The sequence below is a fragment of the Camponotus vicinus genome, unplaced genomic scaffold, assembly GCF_025532165.1.
Source record: "Camponotus vicinus isolate PSW18456_S1 unplaced genomic scaffold, iyCamVici1.0 SCAF_1, whole genome shotgun sequence".
Lineage (NCBI taxonomy): Eukaryota > Metazoa > Arthropoda > Insecta > Hymenoptera > Formicidae > Camponotus > Camponotus vicinus.
In genome coordinates this window covers 2,938,186-2,960,069 of record NW_028141945.1, presented here as the reverse complement: position 1 = coordinate 2,960,069, position 21,884 = coordinate 2,938,186, and the positions used below count along the sequence as shown (strand labels likewise).

The window sequence follows — 21,884 nt, the reverse complement described above, 5'->3', positions numbered from 1 at the left end:
TCTAATTACTAAAAAAATTGACAAATATCAAAGATTAATTTACCTTTAACTATTGCTAGTAATTGATATTATATAATATAGTATTTAAAATTATTTTAATTTAATACTTATTAAATTATTTTTTCCAGTTTTTAGATAGATTCGATATTATAAATATACTTGACAAAAATAATAGTAATATTGTTTTATTTTCCTAAATAATTATCAAGTTTTATAAATCTTAAACAAAAAATAAAAAATATATTTATCAGTATTCTTTTAAATAAGAAAATAGTGTTCAGTTTATTTGAGAGTAATTTAAGAATTTTTTAAATGTTATTTTTGACATATTTATTTGTTAAAAAATTTATTAAATTTACATTGTATGTGTATGTATATAAATTTATCGTGGAGGATGCGCGATCATATAAAATAAAATTATATATTTCAAAGTGATGGTATATGAACATTAAAAATTAAAAAAACACACATAAATTATTTAATATTATTGACAATCTATGTACATATATATATATGAATAAACTATATACATATTCCATTTACTGGCATAACAATATTACATATATAATGTAAAATATTCTCTCAAATTTCCAATATATTGTAGCATAAGTTTTATTATAAAACTATCTTTAAGTATTTAGTTATTAGTTGCTCAATATAATATCTATTAATTCATAATAATTATAAGTATTGTATTTTTTTTGCAAATAGGACTTACTCAGCCTTATAGTTTTCTGTTTAAAGTTTTAAAATGCAATACTCGGTTATTGTTTCGAAAGTTATAGAAGTAGTCGAAACTATACACAGCCTTAAAATATTCGCGAGCATCATGCTATTGTAAGAGCATCGTGTCATATTAACACGATGATTAAAGTATTTGTTACAAAATATTTACAGCAACTTCTCGTAAGGCAACGCTGGCGTACTATATTATTAACATCGATACGTTTTGTATAGACTGAGTTGCTTGAACATATTTTGCATTGAGTACTTTCGAAAATGATCCAAATGTAGATCCATATCGAAGCTCCACGTAGATCATTTAGAGTTTGCTTTAGTGTTGAGTTTTGCAATGAAATCCATCGCCTGAGTATCTCCTTTTCGATGCTCTAATGCGTGAACGACATCCGTACCTTTGAATCAATTTTATATTTAATATAATTTCATATTTAATTCATATTTAATATAAAATTTACAAGCAGTGGATATAATTAAATTGTATGCATATTTAGTAAATAAATGCATGTTTTATATAAATTTTTTTAAGTATGAAAGTAAACTAAATATAATATTAAATATAATTATTATTAGATTAACTATTATGATTATCATTATTAGAGTAACTATTATGAACTATATGAATTATTGTTCTTGAAATATAATGCTAATGAAATATAATGTTCTTGAAATATAATAAAAAAGACTTATTTTAAAATACTTACTTTTTTTGGTTGGTCGGGAAAGTTTTAAATGAACTTGTTCTAAAGTTGCAAAGTTAGTTTCAGGTTCAGTGTCAGGAATCTCGCTAAATGGTAGGAAAGCTTCAGCCATAAATTTTGATCTAAGAAAGTCTTTGTCTTTTATCTCAAATGCCACTATAGCATTTTCTATGGCTCTTTGTTCCGGAGTAAGAATACTAAAATGTTAGAAATATTTTATGAGAATACCAGAATATTATATATAATTAATTAAATAATCTTGATTAATAATCAACTCTTTTACTAACATGTTAAATGTTTCGTCAAAAAGAGGAAAAAGCGTTTCTTTTTGCACATGCGTTTTCGGCGCTTTAATATCCGCAAATTTCTCATCAGGCAATAATTTGATCTTTACATAGGAATCACATTTACCTGTAATAAACAGAATAAACTTATATTTTATATAATATATGTAATATAGATATTCCCGTTAAACATTTGAAGAAACCCAGTGTGAAACTTCATGCACGGTGAAGATGATTATCACTGTCGACGTAATCTATCTTATCGATGAGGTCATTAACTTTCATTTTCATTACATATGTTAAATAATTTTAATTATATTCAAAATAATTTCTTTGTTTAATTATTTTGCTATCTCATACATTTATTATTGATAATAATAATTTTAAAGAACCTCATGTATAGATTAGATTACAGATAATCGACGTGAATTTATTCCGTGCCGTGTTCGATTTTTAACTCAGGAAGACCATTCACTAAAGTTCACAATATATTCACTAAAAAAAGAGACTATTTTTCTATTTTTATAAAATATCAATACAAATTTGTTCCAGTCATGCATTTTCAAAATGCTATTTTCACGAGAGCAGGCAATCTGATAGAGAATCATGTAATAATGATGAGGGAGAACTTGATTTTACACTTGCTTTTACATACTTGTCTTCCCTTCTTTCAGTCTTTGTTTAGATTTTGAGTGCAGTTTGCGCTCAAGAGTAGACAGCTTGCCTATAAAATCGCCTACAAAATCGAAAAAAATATCATTTTTTCTTTTAAAGAAGTTCGCGATAGGTTACACTAACGATCAAACATTAAAGTTGAAATAACCACTCCCCTATGATAAGAAAATAATTACACAAGTTCATTTTATAGCCAACTAGTTATTACGTTAAACGTATAAGTGTGTGTTTTAAATTATTTAATCATTATTTGTATCATTAGATATTCCGCTTATAAAACCATTTATCGTTTCGTAACTGCAAACTTCATTTGATATTTATTCAATCATTTTTTATTCCTTCTGGTTTAATAATATTTTTGTTATTTTCACGAACGTTAATTTTATATTATCACGCAAACAACGCATTAACTTTTATATTTCTTTATAGATTTTTTTATAGATTATAATTTTGCTCACCATTATTATCCATACTATGAAGATTTCTTGCATTCAAAATCTGTATATTCAGTGAATTATCGATGAAGTGTGCTTTGACAGTGATAAGACCATAAATAGGTTCCTCAATTTCTTTCTGTTCTTCTAAACGTTCTTGATGGTAACGATGTATGAGCTCAGCAGTTTCAAGTCCGTGTAATTTTAAAAGATGTTCGATCTTCTCTAAAACTTGCACATTCGTTGTTTCATCGGCACCGAGATTAAAATATCGGATGAGCGTATGAAGAGTTCGATGTAAGTTGCAGTAAAAAGCTGGCGGTCGTCGTTTCTGTAAATAACAATGCTATTTTATGAGAAAGAAAAGCTTTAATACGATAAAAAAATATGCTTGCATAAATATGTACTTCTAAATTAGTATTGACTAGCTTATACAGCGTCTCAGACATGATTTCCCAAATCACTAGGAGAACTCTATTAAAGTTATCCTCGTTGAGATTATCATGTAATGTTGTCAGATTACTATCCAAATACTGTAGTAGACGATCCATCGCGTTGCTGGTCATATCAATTAATTCGGCTCCTTCCATGAGATATCTGAAAGCGCAAGTAAATCTCTCAGTAAAATAGCTTAAATGTAATTAAATTAAAAATAATAAGTTGCGCTACAAATTTCGTTATAAATTAACAAAAATTATTATTTGATATAAAGAAGGTAATAAACTTCTTAATATTTGACGTACCTATTCATCGCAGGAGCCATTTTGTTAGCTACAACTTCCAACAACTCTATGATCTTATTCTTTACAGTATCTGTGGCGTTATCAATAATAAGTTCAAGAGTCTGTCGACAACGATCAGCCTCTTCTTGAGTCTTGTGTTCCCCTAAAGCCTCTACAATTTCTTGCAGCCCTAAATCTTTGGCTAGTGGTGCAATCGACGTTCTAATATAATCTATGTTATTAATCGCAAAACACCAGGCTGTTGATATTGTAAATTTCTTTTCATAAACGCTACTCTGCGAGAGTTGCTCTAATTCCGTTGTCAGTTCTGCTTTTTGTGCCATCTTATCCGCATATGCAATGGAACATTTACAAATGTCCTGGGACAAACAATTATTATTATTATAAATTATATTTAAAATTTCTATTGATCTTTTTTTATCTGTTAATATAAATAAAATGTATACATATTTTTTTCCTATTAATTATATATTTTCTATTAATAAGCATATTATATATTACGTTAATTATATTAAACTTTAGGTAGAAAAATTTTGAAACTTACATCAATGATCTTTGCTATAAATGTATAGGAACCTTCAATATCTGGCCATGCAAGCTGTGTCCAAAAGACCTTGATCTGATAGAAAGTTGTTAATGTATCCACGGCGCTCGAACTATACTGAACGCTATTGTCCACTGCTTGCAAAGAGTCAATCTCGACCGCTCTGTCAATGCGTTTAAGTGCTTTGTATACTGCGATGTCCAACCAATGTGCGACACCACCTCGAAACCACTCGTGATATTTTTGTATCTTCATATCCTCCAGCTGTCCTTCGGCACAAAGTACCTGACCAAGTCTGTTAATTAATATATCGATGATTAAATGAGTGAATTGATTAAAATTATCGATATTACAAAAAAAAGAATAAAAATGTAAAAATTTTGCAAAATTATAAAGACTTACACAGCATATCTTTGAAGTGTAAGATAAAGCTCAAACAAAGTTGTGCCTAAATTTAATTCTGCGTTGTCAGTGCTATCAACTTCAATTCGTTTTAATCTGGCACATACATCCTCTATAATAATCATGCACATATCGCTGATTCTCTTTTCATACGCAACATACAACAGTCTTGCATACGGAATATTGATTTTCCTAAAAAAATTAGTAATTAATATTTATTATACTATTCGTATTTTATTGATTATGTTTTACTCTGCGCGTTTTTTTAATCACTTACTTTATGAATAACTTGTCATAAATTTCGATAGCTTTCTGTAAGTCTGATCTAATCAATTGAATTATTTTAATATGATATCTAAGTGCATCTTCATCCGATTCTGTTTCAGGTGAATTATTGCTTACTATATAATCAAACCTTGAATATATCAAAATGTATCTTGAGTAAACTTATTAAACAGTATAAATTAATTTAAATTTATAACTTTATTTTATATTTACCACTCTGCACAGCTTTGAATAACAGTGTTTTCTAAGCCTTGAAGTATATCCATTTTGACATTTTCGTCAAATTGAGGAAACCAAGAGTACATTTTGACCGGAAAGAGGTCAATGTCTTCAGGAACTTTCAGAGCGGATATGGATGATAATATCCTATATAATAAAATAATAAAATAAATTTATATAAAGATTTTATTTATCTCTCTTGGAATATTTTTCTATATTAAATTATTAAGTTTATTATCAGTAAAGACACATATATCATTTAATAATATTTAATACTAGAATAGTATTTATAATATTAGAAAAGCATTTGCATCTTAATATATGATATAGAGTTAATAAAATGGTAGAAATGCTAGATAATTACCCTAAAATAGCGGATAGTTGCATCATGACATTTTTATCCCCCAAAGTCAGTCTTCGAATTTTTCGTATACTGTTTAAGCATGAATACAGAACTTTTTTGGTGGCATCCCAGAATAATCTAGTTTCATCGGCGGAGAATAAGCCACTGTCCATTGGTCTGAGCAAATCAATCGCGAGCTTATTAAAAACTGTGAAACTTAATGGATGCTCTTGATGAATCCTTGCGTATTCCACCCATTGTGCCAAAGCGAGATTTCTAGCTAGTAAACCACGTTGAGCGCTATGCTGAAGAATGAGGGCTTCGGCTGGTCCCGACCAACGACCACACCAACAGTATTTCTCGATTTTTTCCGCCTCAATCTCATGAAGTAGCAATACTCTTAACAAATGTCGATGTTCTTGTGCGGCCACTTGTACATTATGTTCTGCACTAAAAGCCAATCGAAGTTTTATAACGCCCCGGCGTTTGGATTTGTTCTTCTTCTCTAAAGCGTACCACATAGTATGTCCCGTTGATGGTATGTCCTAAAAATATATAAATATAGAACATATAATTAATATTAAAAATACAAACAGATCATATATATTGCATTTTAACATTACATAACATATATAATGTTAAAAAACAATACTGTATATAGTATTAACACATAGCTTCTAATAAAGGAAGAGGTGATTAATCATATGTGTGTATATTTATATAAATAACATATAAATTAAAATATGTATGTGTTATATATATCTAGTATATTAATTAATATATTATGAAAATTTGAATGGCGGATTATATATTTATTTTTATAAGCCCTTTTTCTTATAAAAATGTGATGTATTATTAAAAAATGATATATTTTATAAAATATACTCTTTACAGAAACATATTATATACATATATGTATATATTAATTAAAGATTACCTTTAATGGTATTCGACATCGACCAATGAATTCATTATCATGACTACCAGTCGTAGCTGTTACTGCAATTTCCTTGGCTAGCTTAACTAATCCGCGAACACCTTTAACATCTTTAACTTTGCTCATTTTTTCAGGCACGGTTTCGGCAGCATCAAAATCCCTGAAATTGGCATTGTATTAAAATTATAACTATTAATAATAATACACACATTTTATATAAGCACTTATATAACTTACCATACTTCAAGGCACAAGATGTCGTTTTCAGGATCTTCTAATGGTCTAAATAATAAATAATGAAAATATATAAAATTCAATTCAATTATATTTAATACAAATTTTTTAAATTACAAGATAAAATTTAGACTGACTATTTTTTCCTAAACACGTAGTAAGTAATTTACTAACTTTGAAAGAACATTTTATATATATATATATATATATATATATATATATATATATATATTAACAATATATATTTTCATGCATAGAAGTTTATTATTATTTTTAGAACATTTCGTATATCCTTGCATACTTTTTTTTTTAATATTAATGAATTTGTCAAAAATTTAATAACAAAATATTATATATTAAATTTCAAAAATGTAATTTAATTTGTATAAATATCTTTATCATACTTTACAAAAGTAAAAAAATAAATATTTTACTCACAATTCAAAATGTTCTTCCCAAATTGGACTGAGTGTACAAGTTTTCACAGCAGTATTGTATCTTCTGGTCGGAGCTGATTCAAGATAAAGGGCACAAAAAGGATCACTTTTGCCGTTAGAATCTTTAGAGACTAGTTCTTTGGCTTCAATCACTTCAACATTCAGATGCAATTCTGGTGGCTAAAACATGAAAAATAAAATTATTAAATATATATAAAATATATATAAATATATATAAAATATATACTAAATATATATTATCTTATATACTATCTCTCTGTCAAAATAATTGTAAAAATAATTACTTCGAGATTTTTTGTTTCTTCCAACACTCTTTCGTGTGTCTCATTATCGACTTTAAAAGCATTTTGTAAATGGCTCAAAAGAGTTTCTTGACTACACTCTCTGGAAACGTCGAAGCCAATCTGATGTTGGATCATATACAACAGTGCAGCATAAAGCTCTTCGATCTATAAACAGTACATCATGTATAATATTAATTACAAAGAAGAAGCAAAACACATACATATATATAATGGTATGATATTTCTTTATCAATTATCATTAACAGCTAATTTATGTGTTTTATTTTGTTCAACTTGAACCTCACATAAATCTTGCTATTGAATTTTCTAACTATATGTTATGACAAAATATAATCTGTCGATAATATGAGCAGTTTCGAACGCGTTATTTTCGAAGCTCTGTTAAAATCTGCGAATTAAAGTACAGAGTTTTTAATAAAAATATTTATATTTTTAAGATAATAGTTATAATCACACAAAAATAGAAAAGTAATTTTACATAATTTATCATAATATATAATATACGTAAAATTAGAAAAAAGTCGAAATATATCACATAAACTATATTTGAATTTTTAAAATTATTATAATTCAAGTTGAAAGAGAGTTATAACTTGTGATTAATAATTTTAAAGTAACACGAAACTAACTTATTTTAATAATTTTTTTTACGAAAATTATAAAAGAATTAGAATGCAAAAACATATAGATAAAATAAATATAAATACAATAAGAAGAAAAAGGAAGAACATAAAAAAGGAAAGAGAGGAATATAAAAGTTAAAAACTTGCGCTGGAAGTTTTCATATTTGACTTTTCTGGGAAGACATTATATAATTTTACGAGTTTTTTTCATCACAACCAGATAGTCGATGATCAAACTCACCGTCATGGATTGCAAGAGTGCATTGGTTCTACGTTCAATTTCAGCTTTTGGCACTCCGCAAAAAGTATTTCTCATACGATTGAGGGTAATCGCCCCTATGGGCGGATTTGTGCTCACCATATTGAATCTCATAGCTATTTTATCACTTTCTGAACTTATATACAAAACTCACAAGAATCACACAAACGATTATGTAGTCACATTGAGTTATATGTTCAGTTTTTTCATGATACACATAATATGTATCTAAAAAAGTCATTGTCACATCAAATCGTAATTGTTTCGTTAATGAACGATACGCTGTCAATTTTCTTAGACGATTTGTCTTGAACGATATCGACGACGATAACGAACAGCAGATCTAGAGAAGAGGAATCTAGAGCGACACGACAATGACCCGCGGAAACTCAAGACAGAAGATCATATTGTTATCTAAGAACAATGACGTTTATGCATCAACGATTCTGCCCTCAATCAGACGTCGAACTTGTTCACACTGACACATTCGAATCTTGCGTGAGGATAAAGAATTGACCGCAGAATGACTCTTGTAATCACATCTATTAGAGAATAATAAAAATACTTTAATAATAAACTTACTTTAGCCAAAACTTTTGTTTTCCGAAAGCGTTTTATGTATTATTTATGTATTATTGAAAGTAGAGAGAAAGAGCCGATTTATCGCACGCATGATCGACGAATTTCGTTCTGGCATTAAACGCAGTCAAAGATGAACTTCTACGATGACCACGACCTTTCTTATCGATAATACGATGAGTCGTCGCATATTTGACCGTATGTATGCATAATCGACGATCGCAATCGATCGTAGCGTGCATAAATCGTAATATTTTGAAATTAATCGATATCAGTAGCTCTAATACGAGCGTGCACGATTACGTCAAATAATAAACTTGGGATAAGATCATCGGAATTAAATGAAATTCTCATTGCATTGTATCTCTTTATTTTAACATTAAAGTTTGTGTTACAGCAAGTCCGTGGGAATATAGTTTATTTATTTAATTCGTTGTTTTAATATTAAAATTATAATTAAGTTTAAAAAATGAATTATTTGATCTGTTTCTACTGTGTGTAATATTAAAAAGTAAAGTTTATTTGGCAGTGTCTCTCTCTTTTAGATAATGGATGAAAAATTTATTCGATTTATTAGAGTGAAAACAAGTTAATCGCATATTTTAAGAAAACAGATAAATTTTAGCCGTTGTGATAAATTTTAGGTTGTTAGTAAATACTGCATTATATTATTAATTATCAATGAGTAATGTATATGTTTTACTAAATTAAAAAAAGTATGAAAACTGCAACAAATGCGTTACTGTTATACAGGGTGTCCCATTTTAATGTCCCACCCCAAATAACTTTCTTATTTTTAATTTTAGAAAAAGATGTTTCAGACAAAAGTTGTATAGTTTCAAGGGGGACATAAGGTGGTGTCATTAGTTTGACCTTGAATAGTTGCTTCAAGGTCACGTAAAGGTCACCTTCAATTTTTTAAATGAAACCCCTTACTTTCTATTGCATATTCTTGTAGCTTATTTCGAGAGCTTTCCAAAACACTATAATTAAGTATCTTTTCGTTAAGTACTTTTTGAGTTATGAGGATTGAAATAATTTCTTAATTTTACATAAACCGTAAAATATCTTGTAAAATATTCATTTTTCGATTATCTTACCATAATACTTTTATGTACAAAACAATGAGAGGAATCAATTGGTGTAAAGAAAACACATAGTTGTTTTTAAGAAAAAATATGGAATTGTTAATTGCAAATTACATATTTTTCCTTAAAAACAACTATGTGTTTTCTTTACACCAATTGATCCCTCTCATTATTTTGTACGTAAAAGTATTAAGGTAAGATAATCGAAAAATGAATATTTTACAAGATATTTTACGGTTTATGTAAAATTAAGAAATTATTTCAAGCCTCATAACTCAAAAAGTAATTAACGAAAAGGTACTTAATTATAGTGTTTTGGAAAGCTCTCGAAATAAGCTACAAGAATATGCAATAGAAAGTAAGGGGTTTCATTTAAAAAATTGAAGGTGACCTTTACGTGACCTTGAAGCAACTATTCAAGGTCAAACTAATGACACCACCTTATGTCCCCCTTGAAACCATACAACTTTTGTCTGAAACATCTTTTTCTAAAATTAAAAATAAGAAAATTATTTGGGGTGGGACATTAAAATGGGACACCCTGTATAATACTGAATTTTTTATACTGTTATTGTAATTGCAATTTTCTAACACCTTCTAATGTTCCTTATCGTTTTCGCAGATAGAGGATCGATAATGCGTAAATACATGCTTCCTAAAATAACTGATTCCATGCCAATGATTTTAAAAAGAGATACTTCTTAAATAAATTATATTCCCACAGACTTACTATAACAAACTTTGGAATAGTCAATAATATTATGAATATCTTGAGCATGTTTCATATATAATACATTGATACATAAAAGAAATTGGATATATATAAAAAATCTATCTTATGCAATTTTTACAAATTATTAATCAAAAAGAATTACGAATTAAATTAGGACATTGGCAATAATAAGCTATACTTATAAATTTCTTATCAAGATGCTACTATTTTAAGTTGTAAAATATAATGTAATTTTTTTTACTTATTCTGCTTCTTACATGGGAACTTTTAATTTCTAATGAAGATTGTGAGGACAGCAATTCTGTTTGTGGAAAGACCAGAATTCGGAACACAACCTTCAAGATCAGTGTCCACTGGTAGTTATAGTTGCCAAGTGTAATTGACTCTGACAGTGAGATTTAGACTATACTCTATATTTCACGGTTAAATTTGCTGATGAAAACAACTTCCTTCAAGTAAACAATATCATAAAATATTTAATATGCGTTAATAATTTTCTATTAATTTTCTATTTTATATGTTTTTTATGGCAAGAAAAAGATGTACATATATGTACATTTTAGAGAAAGAAGATCATATTTCCTTATGTATTTAAACAGTTTGAAAATGCATAACAAATCTGGACACAAAAGAACTGTGTCGTATCCCGTTTAGAGTGACCTATAGAACAAGTGTAACCACAATGCGTTCATACGTTCGCGCAATTACGTCCAATGAAAGTTGATATACTGACAATTAGTTCATTGGTCATCAAGGCATATCGAGACACCCGTTGTATGATAAATAGAATGAATGTATGTACTACATAGCATGAATGTATGTACTACATGCTTTTGTCCTTCTTATTGCGTTCTTCTCCTCTAATTTTCATAGAATTATGTAATTTTGGACTGGACTAACTCTACGCTCACTTTATTATCAATTCTAATTTTCGACGAGGTAAGATATTTATTATTATGTATACAATGTCATAATAATCATGATTACTTTACACAATATTAATAAATTTGAATTTTTAAATTTGAATTTGAATTTTATTTATAGTATATTATTTTTATTTTTACCGTGAAACATATGTAAAAATGTCCCAAAATTACATAATAACGAATACATATATGCAAAAATGCTTTGAAATTATATAATAACGAAAGGCATTTGATTCATATACAAAAAAATTGGTAGTAATGAAAATAGATAACTATAAATATTGAGACTCGCGTGACGACACCACGTGACGATTCGATTCGTTTTTAAACTGTCTCTGACAATTTGCCAGTTTTAAAGGCTATTGGACAAGAGAAGAAAAAGCAGTCCAACCCAGTTTTCCGAGTAGCGATTTATTTTTACGATTTAGCAAATACTAAAAACTGAAGTACTTCTAATTACATTAACATTGTAACTGAATAGAAGCTACAGAAACATTATATTTAAATTTTTGCACGCATATAATAAATGAGAATTATATATTTTTTATTATATGTTATTATATATTATATATTTTTATTATATTGTATTATATATTGTTTTATACTAATATTTATTAAAATTATCTTTTTTTATTTTTTAAATAATTTTTTAATCTTTATCGAAATTTTAGTTTTTATTCCAATTTAATTTTAATTTTCTTACATGTACCGATGATAATGCTTATTAATAAAAATTAAACATAATTTACTTTTATATTAAAAATGTTATTTAAGATATGAAAAAAATGTAAAATTTTCTTAGTAAAATATTTGCAATTATTCTAATGACATTTACTCTTCTCTGGGACACAAAATCACACAACACATAACAAATTAAACTCTATTTCACCGATTTATATTCAATTTTAGAATACACATTTCTTGAAAAACACCAAAAATCTTTTCAGATATTAAAACAAATGTAAAACGAATAAGAATAGTTTGCTACTTTTTTCATTGACTTATCCACACATTAACCATGAAAACGCGCAAATACATTTATATTTTCTTGTTTTAGAACTTCTGCAGGAAAATATATTTTGAAGGTATTTGATAATCCAGTTAATTAAATTATAGTAATTAGCGATAAGGCTAAAAGAGGTGGTAAGGATAATCGGCGTGAGAAGACAAGACAGGAACTTGACGGAGGCGAGCACCACACTGCCAGGAATAGATGGACCGACGGATCAGAATCGTCGACTAGAAGACTTAGTGGTAGTGTATTTGTACGTTGTGCATTTGCTAACGCAGACACGTGGATCTCATTTCAGATTGAGTTTAACTACTCGATTAAGCATAACACCCTGTATGGAGGATGCACGTGTGAATGTATAATTGTATTACATATTGAAACTATTCACTTGAGACCGACACTTTCGTATATATTTTATAATCAAATCATATAAATGCAAATCACTTATAATCAAAGATAGCAAGAAAAAGAGAAAGAATATATTGTTCAATAAATATAATAGCATATATTTCTGAATTTCTTTTATAATATATCTTATATATTATTTATATGTTGTAATTTTTAAATAAATTTTATAATTATTTATTTTTTTCTCAAGAGCATAAAAATATTTGATTGACTAAGAATTTATTGCGTGTGATGTGCAACATTTTAACTGTTGATCATTATTTTGTATCAAAGTTCAACTTTAAGCTTGTAGAACAACGACTGATTCTTAAATCGATGAAAATTTATTAGAATATTTTATATTTTATCGCATATGACATCACGCAAAACAAATTACAGAAATGTATGAAAGGATATATTGATTATATTAATCTTTTATAGTCAAACTATTCATGTGTGATTACAGATTATAAGTAATAAAATATTTTTCTATGACATCTAATACAAATTGTACGTATTACACAAATATTCAGCATATTAACGTATATAAATTTAAGATAGAGTGCAAGAGTGACAATATATAATGTGTAAATTCGCTTAGTTGATTTCAGACTTACGCATTTTTTCTCTTTTTCCTCGCTTTTAGTAAAAAGTGGTTCGTCAAATTTGATTAAACGCATTACTTCATGTTAAATTAAACAAATTCAGCGCTAAAATTTATATTATCAAAGAAAAGCATTTCGTGTAACACCTAAGGGAACGTCTAACTTCGACTACCCTTCATTCCGGACTGAGAGACCTTTGGAAAAATCAATACCGTTACCGATCGTTATATACAATCACGTGGCAGGACATACAGCAATATACGGGAAATATGAAGTTTCGATTTAACAAACAGGAGTCTATGAATCATGAATATGTATCATAAATAGAAAAAGTTGACATTATGCTGTAACTACGGAGGAAATATGTAAAAGTTCTCTTATAATAGACATGTAAAATAGCTTATCATGCATACTTATGAATTTAACGGTAAAATTACGAGATTTATTATTCATCATTTAATATTTACAACTATTTTAAAATTTATCTAATTTTAATTTTTAAATTGTTTCGCCAAATGTTATTTTTAATTGTGATTTTCTCATTTTTATAAGAAACACTCTCTAATAATTTGTTTTTATTATTGTTAATTAATATAATAGATATAAAGATATAAATTATGAATAGATGTAGATATAAATTATGAATGTCAAATGCGCTAGATTTCTTTGGTGTAATTTAATTTCACACACAGTTAATGCAGTTACTGTTTAAAATTATTTTCCCATGTCGATGAATCTGTCTTGAATTACATACGGTGTGAATATAACGCGTTGTATAAAAGTTCTTTCGACTGCTGTGCGCAAGCATTACAGACAGTAAAGAGCCATTTCGATCTTGAACAGACCATCCGTTATCTATTGACGTAAAGGATGCGGTATGGAGCTACTCGAAGTATTTTCAGACAACACTCTGTGGCGTTAACGCGTAAAAATTTGTTCTCTTGCCGAAAGTAGTCATTAATAACTTGCAATATAATAAGCTATCCCAAATTAAAATCTCAAAATAAGATGCAAAATAATATCCTCTTTAAAAAGAGATTTGTTAATCTTCTAATGTTAATTGCGAATTATACATCTTGGGCATTACGCTTGAATTTAAGAGAAATCTGAGTTAAGCAATTTAATTTTATAAATTGTGATGTTTTTTATACATAAGAGATAATAAGTTTCTTATATGTAAGATATATAAATTTCTTATATATTAGATTAGAAAAATAACGCGACTGTTTATAAAAATATATAATTGTGCTATGAAGTAAGATAAAATTGCTATGTGATATTTTATCATTATTTAAGAGTAAAAAATTAAAAAAGAATTATATATATACAAAAAAGTTCATTTTTAAAATATTTATTATTATATTAGTTTAGTATTAATTTATTTTTTGTATCGCTTTTTTTATTAGTAATAATATAAAATATTTAACACTCACGTTTAATCCCATTGATTCGGCAAAGAAATTCTGAGCAAGCTCGTTTTCATCTCTGTCGCTGTCAGTTTCCAGCAGAGCTTCAGTTGGCTCATCGACGTTGTCTTCCTCATTTAAGGAATCTTCTTCTTCTTGCGTTTCATCCTTTTTCTGTGGAAGCGGGCCTTCTGCTTGTTCTTGAGCGCGAACTTTTTCTGCAAGCAGTGTGCCGAGATTTTCGAAAAAGCTGCCATCTGATTCTTGAACCCTAAAAATATGTAAATATTTTCAAATTATAGTTAATTCAGATTATAATAATGATAATAGTTTAATTATATTTTAATTTTTAATATTTTATTTTATTAAAATAATATAAGATTATTTGTATTTTGTCGATATATTAGTGTTTGCTCATATAAAAATAAAATTTTTTTTATTTTTTAATTAAAATATTAAAATATAAGAAATTTATACTTGTTAAATATAGTTGTATAATTGTCATATTTTTAAATCACATAAAAAATATAAATATATATTATTTAATTATAAATTATTAAAAACATAAAATATACTTTGCTATCAAGATATAAGAGAGCCAAAGTAATGTTTAATATTTTATCTAAATATTTTTGTTTAAAATAAGAGATATTTTTTATAACGTTATAAGCAGGGGAAGATATATATATATATATATATATATATATATATTTTTTATTCATACAATAAATAAAACATTAAGGGAATATTCTACATATAATGCGCTTACATATAATGAGTTCGATGAGAGAGAGTGATACATTTAAGAAATAAATTTAGCGTTCAATACTTCTGCATATTGTAATGTATATATGATATATGGTATATGATATATGATTAATTGTGTGCAATAAAATAAATAAATATGAAGATACATTATATAGCACTTTTAATATTTTGATATTTTTCTATTAAGACCATTCAAAGAAAAAATAATTTGCAAATGAAATACTTATATTAAACTTAAAATATATTGTTTTTAAGAAAATAAAATGAGAAAAAATATAGGAAAATTTGGAAAATTCAAATTTAGAAAATTCAAATTTGGGCAAAAATGTGTGCGCGTGTGCAGAAATCGTTAAAAAGCGTGGTTTTACAAGAGCACGTGGTTCGCAAAAAACATTACAATGCTACTGCACTAAAACGCAACGTAAGCTTTTCCACACAAATTGCGCACAAATGTAAATCTTCTCGTTTCACCTTTTAGTAATAAAGTTGTACGCGGCAAATTTCCAATAAAATCTTGCGACAGTTACTTCTTTTGCTTCCGGTTTTTGAGACATTCGAATAGCAGCGATCGCATAATATGGATGTTTTTCGTCCAGTTTTTCAAAGTGTGCCATTTTCTTAATCCTTCAGCAAAAACACAACACGTCTAACGAAAAATTACGTAAGATAAAAAAAAATACATTACGTTATTAGATCAAAAATATTTTTGTTATTTACTGTTATTCTTGATTTTTATTTTATAATGTTCTAACTTTTTTATGATTTTCAACTAACAATAAGCAGTAAGATTTGTCTAATTTGAAATTAAATAGAAAATGCGTTTATGCGTTTATTACGTTAAAGAATAAAATCTTACAAAATTTAATTATGAAAAGTTTACAAATTTCACGATAAATTCGAATGCTTCCTATAGTATATACACGTTCGCACTTTAACTTCACTATTCAACTTCACTTTGATAATAAATTTTTGTTGCGGAGACAAAACTTTTTTTAAGAGACAATATAATGCACTGTAGTAAATATCACGCAGCAAATGTCACAAAAAAACTTTTTTAACGTGCTATTTAACATGTAAAATCAAATATAGTAAATGAATTTGACAGTGAATTGACGTTTTTGCTCACATTTTTGTAAACTGGATTGTTTTTTTCAAATCACTAAATTATCTTTCTTGAGCTATGTATGTTCTCGTTTCGCGACTTCTTTCACACTGATTGTCACAATGTTATAGCTTGATCATATAAAAGCCGGAACTTAATTACTTTTCTACGTAACCGGAATCCCACATGTATCATGAGTTATATGAGATTCCCACAGTCGCAAATTATAATTTACAGATTCTGTGAAATTAAACTGGCTCGTTAGATTTATATGAACAGTTTCAATACACTGATAAAATACCGGATTCTGTTCCTTTGCAAACTGAGTATTGAATTTGACTGGGAAACAGATAACAGATTAGCAAGTAAGATATACTAACATGTTGCCTGGGATTTGATTACACAAATAATTTGCGATAGAGATGTAATTAGAATTACGTAAGTTGACGAGACTGGCTTGAAAGAAAATAATAGTTTATTATGACAATAAATGTGCATGTACTATGTGATATTTAATATATTAAATTTAAATTATCTTTCCTTTGTTATGTATTGGTAAATAGGATTCATATGTAGCATATTGCATAATCAAGTATGTGATAATGAATTTATAATAAATTGAATAAATTAAATTGAATTATAATATTATAACAATGCATTTCTTAAAAATATTTAAAAAATTTTGATAAGATTAATATTTAGTTGCATGAAATTACAGTATATGACATTTTTAATTTATTTTATTTTATTATATATATATTATATATTATATATTATATTTTGTTATGCCATTTTATATAATACACTTTATTTTTAAATATTACTTTCCATTTTTGTAACATTTTCTTAGCACTTATGAATACATTATGCTAACAACTGTTATAAAATCAAAGCGCATGTAAATTATGCACAGATAAACGAGCTTTGCGATTAAAGGATAAACACAAATCATAACATGTATTAAAGTATTACGTAGAATTCGTTTGTTTGCTAATCACTTAAATTTATTATAAGAAACAATTTACGCATAACAGAAAAAAGAAAGAAAAAATCTTTTTGAATTATTTCAGTTAATCAATTAAATAATTTTAACCAAACGTACATTTTTCTTAAAAATATTTTTCATTTTTCTTAAAAAAATATTAAAAAGAATGAAAAACAGTTAAAAAATATACCATGATCTCCAATTAATCGGATCATATTGAGAACAATTTGTTTAAGTTTTTCTGCGAAAAATGAAACGGGAAGTACGTTCCCGAATTACGAAGCAAAAAGAATAGGAAAGAGATGTTTGCTCATTTGCGTCACTGCTGTTTTGTTTTCTCTTTTGAAGCAATGCATTGCGTCTTGTTGAGCCTCTTTTATTCTTAACTCAAGAACGAAGTGATTCATGATATCGCATGCCAGTTGGATACTTTGTGGTCGATTGTCGTTCGAAAAACGCACGTTTATGCAATCTTATTTTATTCTTCTTTGTCATCTACTTTTAAGTTCTTATGACATTGTAATCTTGAAAGTTAAATAGTTCAATTTGATTGTTTTTCATAATCGATTTTAATATTAATCGATTAATCGCAAACCACAATTTGCATTATACTTGATATGAATTTATAGTTCATCTATAATCTGTGTAAAATTGAGACAAAATAATGCTATAAATCTACAATATTATTAATAGAAATTTGTTGGAAAAAATTAAATAACATGTTTATTATTTACTATAAATGGTTCACTCGTTTTATTGTTAAATTTAACCATTGTTAGACCGATCTTTAAATGTTGCATTATAATGAAACTGAAGTGTTATTTTGTAAATAATAAGCGCAAGGTTTAATGTGATGTAAGCCGAAGGCAATCTTTAATGATATAAATGACCTCGAATTTCCAGGCAGGAACGTGATCATTTTCTGTTTCAAAATCGATACAATATTTACCGTATGTTTATGTTTATTAATACATTTATTAATATATTAATTAATAATTGTTAATTATATATTTTTAAAAAAGAAAAAGATTTATCAAATTTAATTTTCTTAAAAATGTTTAAATAACATTTTGTGTACTTCTAGTAATTTACAAGCAAATAAAAATGTTAGATTTTATAATGAGTTTTAAAATGATGATCTTATTATGCTCAAAATCTACGTTGCATAAAATATATAATTCATATTGTTGCCATATATAAAACTTCACTTGAGAAAAATTTGCATTGTTTTAATCTCATAAATACCGAAGTATTCGATGATTATTTCAAAGATTAGCGATGTTTATTATATATATGTATGTATGCAATTTTGAAACTCATTAAGATAGTATCAAATAATTAATTTACATTTCAAGACGATTTACGTTTCATCTAGAACGGGCCATTCACCTAGAGCGGTGATTTAAAATGAATTTCCCCTTCTTTATCAAGTCGTTCTTAATCATCGAGAAAACCAGGAAATTCCCTCGGTCATTTCAATGTGACGTCCGCGGTATTTTCGCCACAATATCATTCAATCTTTTGGAAACCGTGGGAAATATTGTAAAAATAGAAATAAGCGCAAGGTTACGCTTATTGATTAATGCATTATTATTTTAAGATAATTAGTATATATGATTATTTAAGAGATAACTAATATGTATAATATATAATTTATATATATATGATTTTCTTTTGTAATTATTCCGGCTAGACTAGCCTATTTCGATTTTGATAAAATTTTTGAACGTCACAAGTACATTTACTAGAACATTTAGTAAGTGCTGCATGCCTGTAAAATTTTATCAAAATCGGAGCAGGGAAATCTTATCTATTAGTATCATTTTATACTGGAAACAATTCATAACACATTAATAAGTCATTTCTGTCGATAAAATCGAATTACACCTGACTAAATTCCTTTACAGATGATCGATTTCATGTCTCTCGTGACGTCTGTAGTTAATTATCTCTCACAAAGACGTTGAAAGCTATGAATCATATAACATCACAACGACCTTGCACATCTTGTGGGATATATATATAGGCACACCTATTTTACATATAGGTATAGAGCTCAGACTTAATCCCTACTCTGAACCACCTCATGTTGATTTCATTCTATTAATAGATCTTACAGGCGTCTGCTTATATACAATTTAATTTAATATTACATCGATGAGTTAAGAGCATTCATCTAATTTATCACAGGACGTTATCATCAACGTGAAAATTATGAGCATACATACAGAACTGCTATTGACTTTGAGTTTCGTGCCAAATATGTCACGAACATACAGATACACACACACACACACACACACATACATATACACATACAATAAGTTCATTTCTTGCTTCTCTTAAAATTATTACAATGATATAATAATATTTTTGGAATATATATTTACATAATTTACATCTAATCGATAAAATTTTGATTTTTCTGAAGTTATGAATGTGTATTGTCAATATCATTGTCATGTTAGCAATAAATTGTATTAAAAATTTTATAAATATATTTCTTTACATGTGGAAAGTTTAATATTTTTTTAAATATATTTGTTATTACATTTTTAAAATATTTCAAGATTTTGACATACTTGAAGTAATATTCTCTGTAAAAATGTTATTTTATTCTCAGATATATGTGTTTATATTATATAAAAATGGATATTATTAATATAGATTAAATAGATAGACTTAATATGCATATTAAATAGATATTAAATAGACTTTTAATATGTATATTTGTGTATATATATGTATATGAGATCAGGTTTTATATTTTATTAACAAATAATTTTTATAATTTCTCTTACAAAATTATGACATTTTCTGTATCTTTCTTCTCAGAGCATATATGTTTTGCGGAAAACTTACAGCAAAGTACAAGATATAGATCGAGTAAAAACATATAATAAGAAATGATCACACGTAGTTGACGTTAATTTACCTTATCTCATGCTCCGATTTCTCTTGTTCCTGATTCTCTTTTGCCAATTTTTCTTCTACAATCTTGTGATAAAAATCTTTCCACATAATTTCTTCGTCCATCTTCGCAGCTCAATTTCTTCGTTTTCAATTAGAAAGTATTTATATGCAATCCAGCATTCCCCCAAAAATGTACCATATTATTTTACACATGTGATTATTTTGTTGACCGTATGAAATTTGCGCAAAATATTTGTGTACACGTATACCAAAAAAAACGCGCACTCACAAAAACATTCCTTGCTATAATCGATTTTTCGTATACGAGAGAAATTAGAGTGTGTCTTGCAACGAAAAGATGCCGGCTGGTGTTAAGAGCAATACAGGTGACTAGCAAGCGTTCCTTATTCGCAAATAAGAGCTCACCAGTCACATGTACTTTTTGATCGCCCTGTAGATGGCACCTATTGTCAAGCCACAGAAACGTTCTTTTCTTACCCGTCGTGCATAGCAAAACTGTGTATTTTATATATATTTAAATAATTTTAATTTTACAACATCTTATTGTTATAAGAATGCTCTCTTTTTGCGTTCTGAGAATTAACAAAGAATTAATTAAATTAAAGTTAATATTAATAAAAATTAATCCTGATTTTATGTTGCTTTTTTTTGTTTCAATATTTAAATAAAAATGATACGAAGAAATTACATTAGCGCGCGTATGAAAAATATTTGCTTAGTTTATTTAATTTAATTATCTTGTTTTTCATCTATTATCTTATCTTATCACTTTCGTACGATATTAGGCTAATTAAATAACATTTTATGTCACAAGACGCACAGATGTAAATGACTCAACATTCGCGGAGTTTCTTTGTCATCTCGATGATATCATCTGTTATATTACCTCTTTGTTGAACATATATAGAATTAATATCGACGGAGATCATCAATGCAAAAAATATAATTTGTACGCATTTTACACACTATATAATGCACTATATACGTATAATGCGTATTGTCTGTATCAAAATTTACTGTAGCAAAACTATCAATATGATACATTCAAAATATGAATAAATTTACATGAAAAATATTTTTCTTACAAATATTAACAATTGTTAGATAACATTCTGATATGATGATATATCTAATCAGTCAATAACCTTCTACAACAAAACTTAAAACATAACAAA

At 27.2% G+C, this 21,884-nt stretch overlaps 1 protein-coding gene across 9 annotated transcripts; it reads right to left on the bottom strand.

Annotated features, from left to right (window-relative positions):
* Nucleotides 1–455: 455 nt before the first annotated feature.
* Nucleotides 456–21,089, bottom strand: Stac (C2 and C2B_Munc13-like domain-containing protein staccato). 9 transcript variants are annotated; one of them, XM_083088823.1, is made up of 19 exons: nucleotides 20,711–21,089; nucleotides 16,160–16,312; nucleotides 14,948–15,191; nucleotides 7,282–7,446; nucleotides 6,978–7,156; nucleotides 6,543–6,587; nucleotides 6,306–6,465; nucleotides 5,390–5,913; nucleotides 5,020–5,172; nucleotides 4,799–4,936; nucleotides 4,522–4,713; nucleotides 4,120–4,414; nucleotides 3,576–3,934; nucleotides 3,240–3,429; nucleotides 2,857–3,163; nucleotides 2,379–2,459; nucleotides 1,727–1,850; nucleotides 1,443–1,636; nucleotides 456–1,133 (listed from the first exon to the last, which is right to left on the bottom strand). In XM_083088823.1, exons 1-19 carry the CDS (start codon nucleotides 20,809–20,811, stop codon nucleotides 1,039–1,041), a joined length of 3,699 nt encoding a protein of 1,232 aa, XP_082944949.1. In that variant the 5' UTR covers nucleotides 20,812–21,089; the 3' UTR covers nucleotides 456–1,038. The 9 variants fall into 9 exon arrangements, with proteins under 9 accessions (XP_082944949.1, XP_082944959.1, XP_082945011.1 ...); XM_083088833.1 differs by having other exon boundaries at nucleotides 16,160–16,334; nucleotides 20,711–21,088; XM_083088885.1 differs by lacking the exon at nucleotides 2,379–2,459 and having other exon boundaries at nucleotides 20,711–21,088.
* Nucleotides 21,090–21,884: the final 795 nt, after the last annotated feature.

Excerpts from the sequence above, each read along its gene's own strand:
- Stac (XM_083088823.1), bottom strand. The coding sequence starts at position 20,811 with ATGGACGAAGAAATTATGTGGAAAGATTTTTATCACAAGATTGTAGAA. Across the intron at positions 3,164-3,239 it reads TAGTCAATACTAATTTAGAA|AAACGACGACCGCCAGCTTT; the intron begins GTACATATTTAT and ends TGTTATTTACAG. Across the intron at positions 1,851-2,378 it reads ACTGAAAGAAGGGAAGACAA|GTAAATGTGATTCCTATGTA; the intron begins GTATGTAAAAGC and ends TGTTTATTACAG.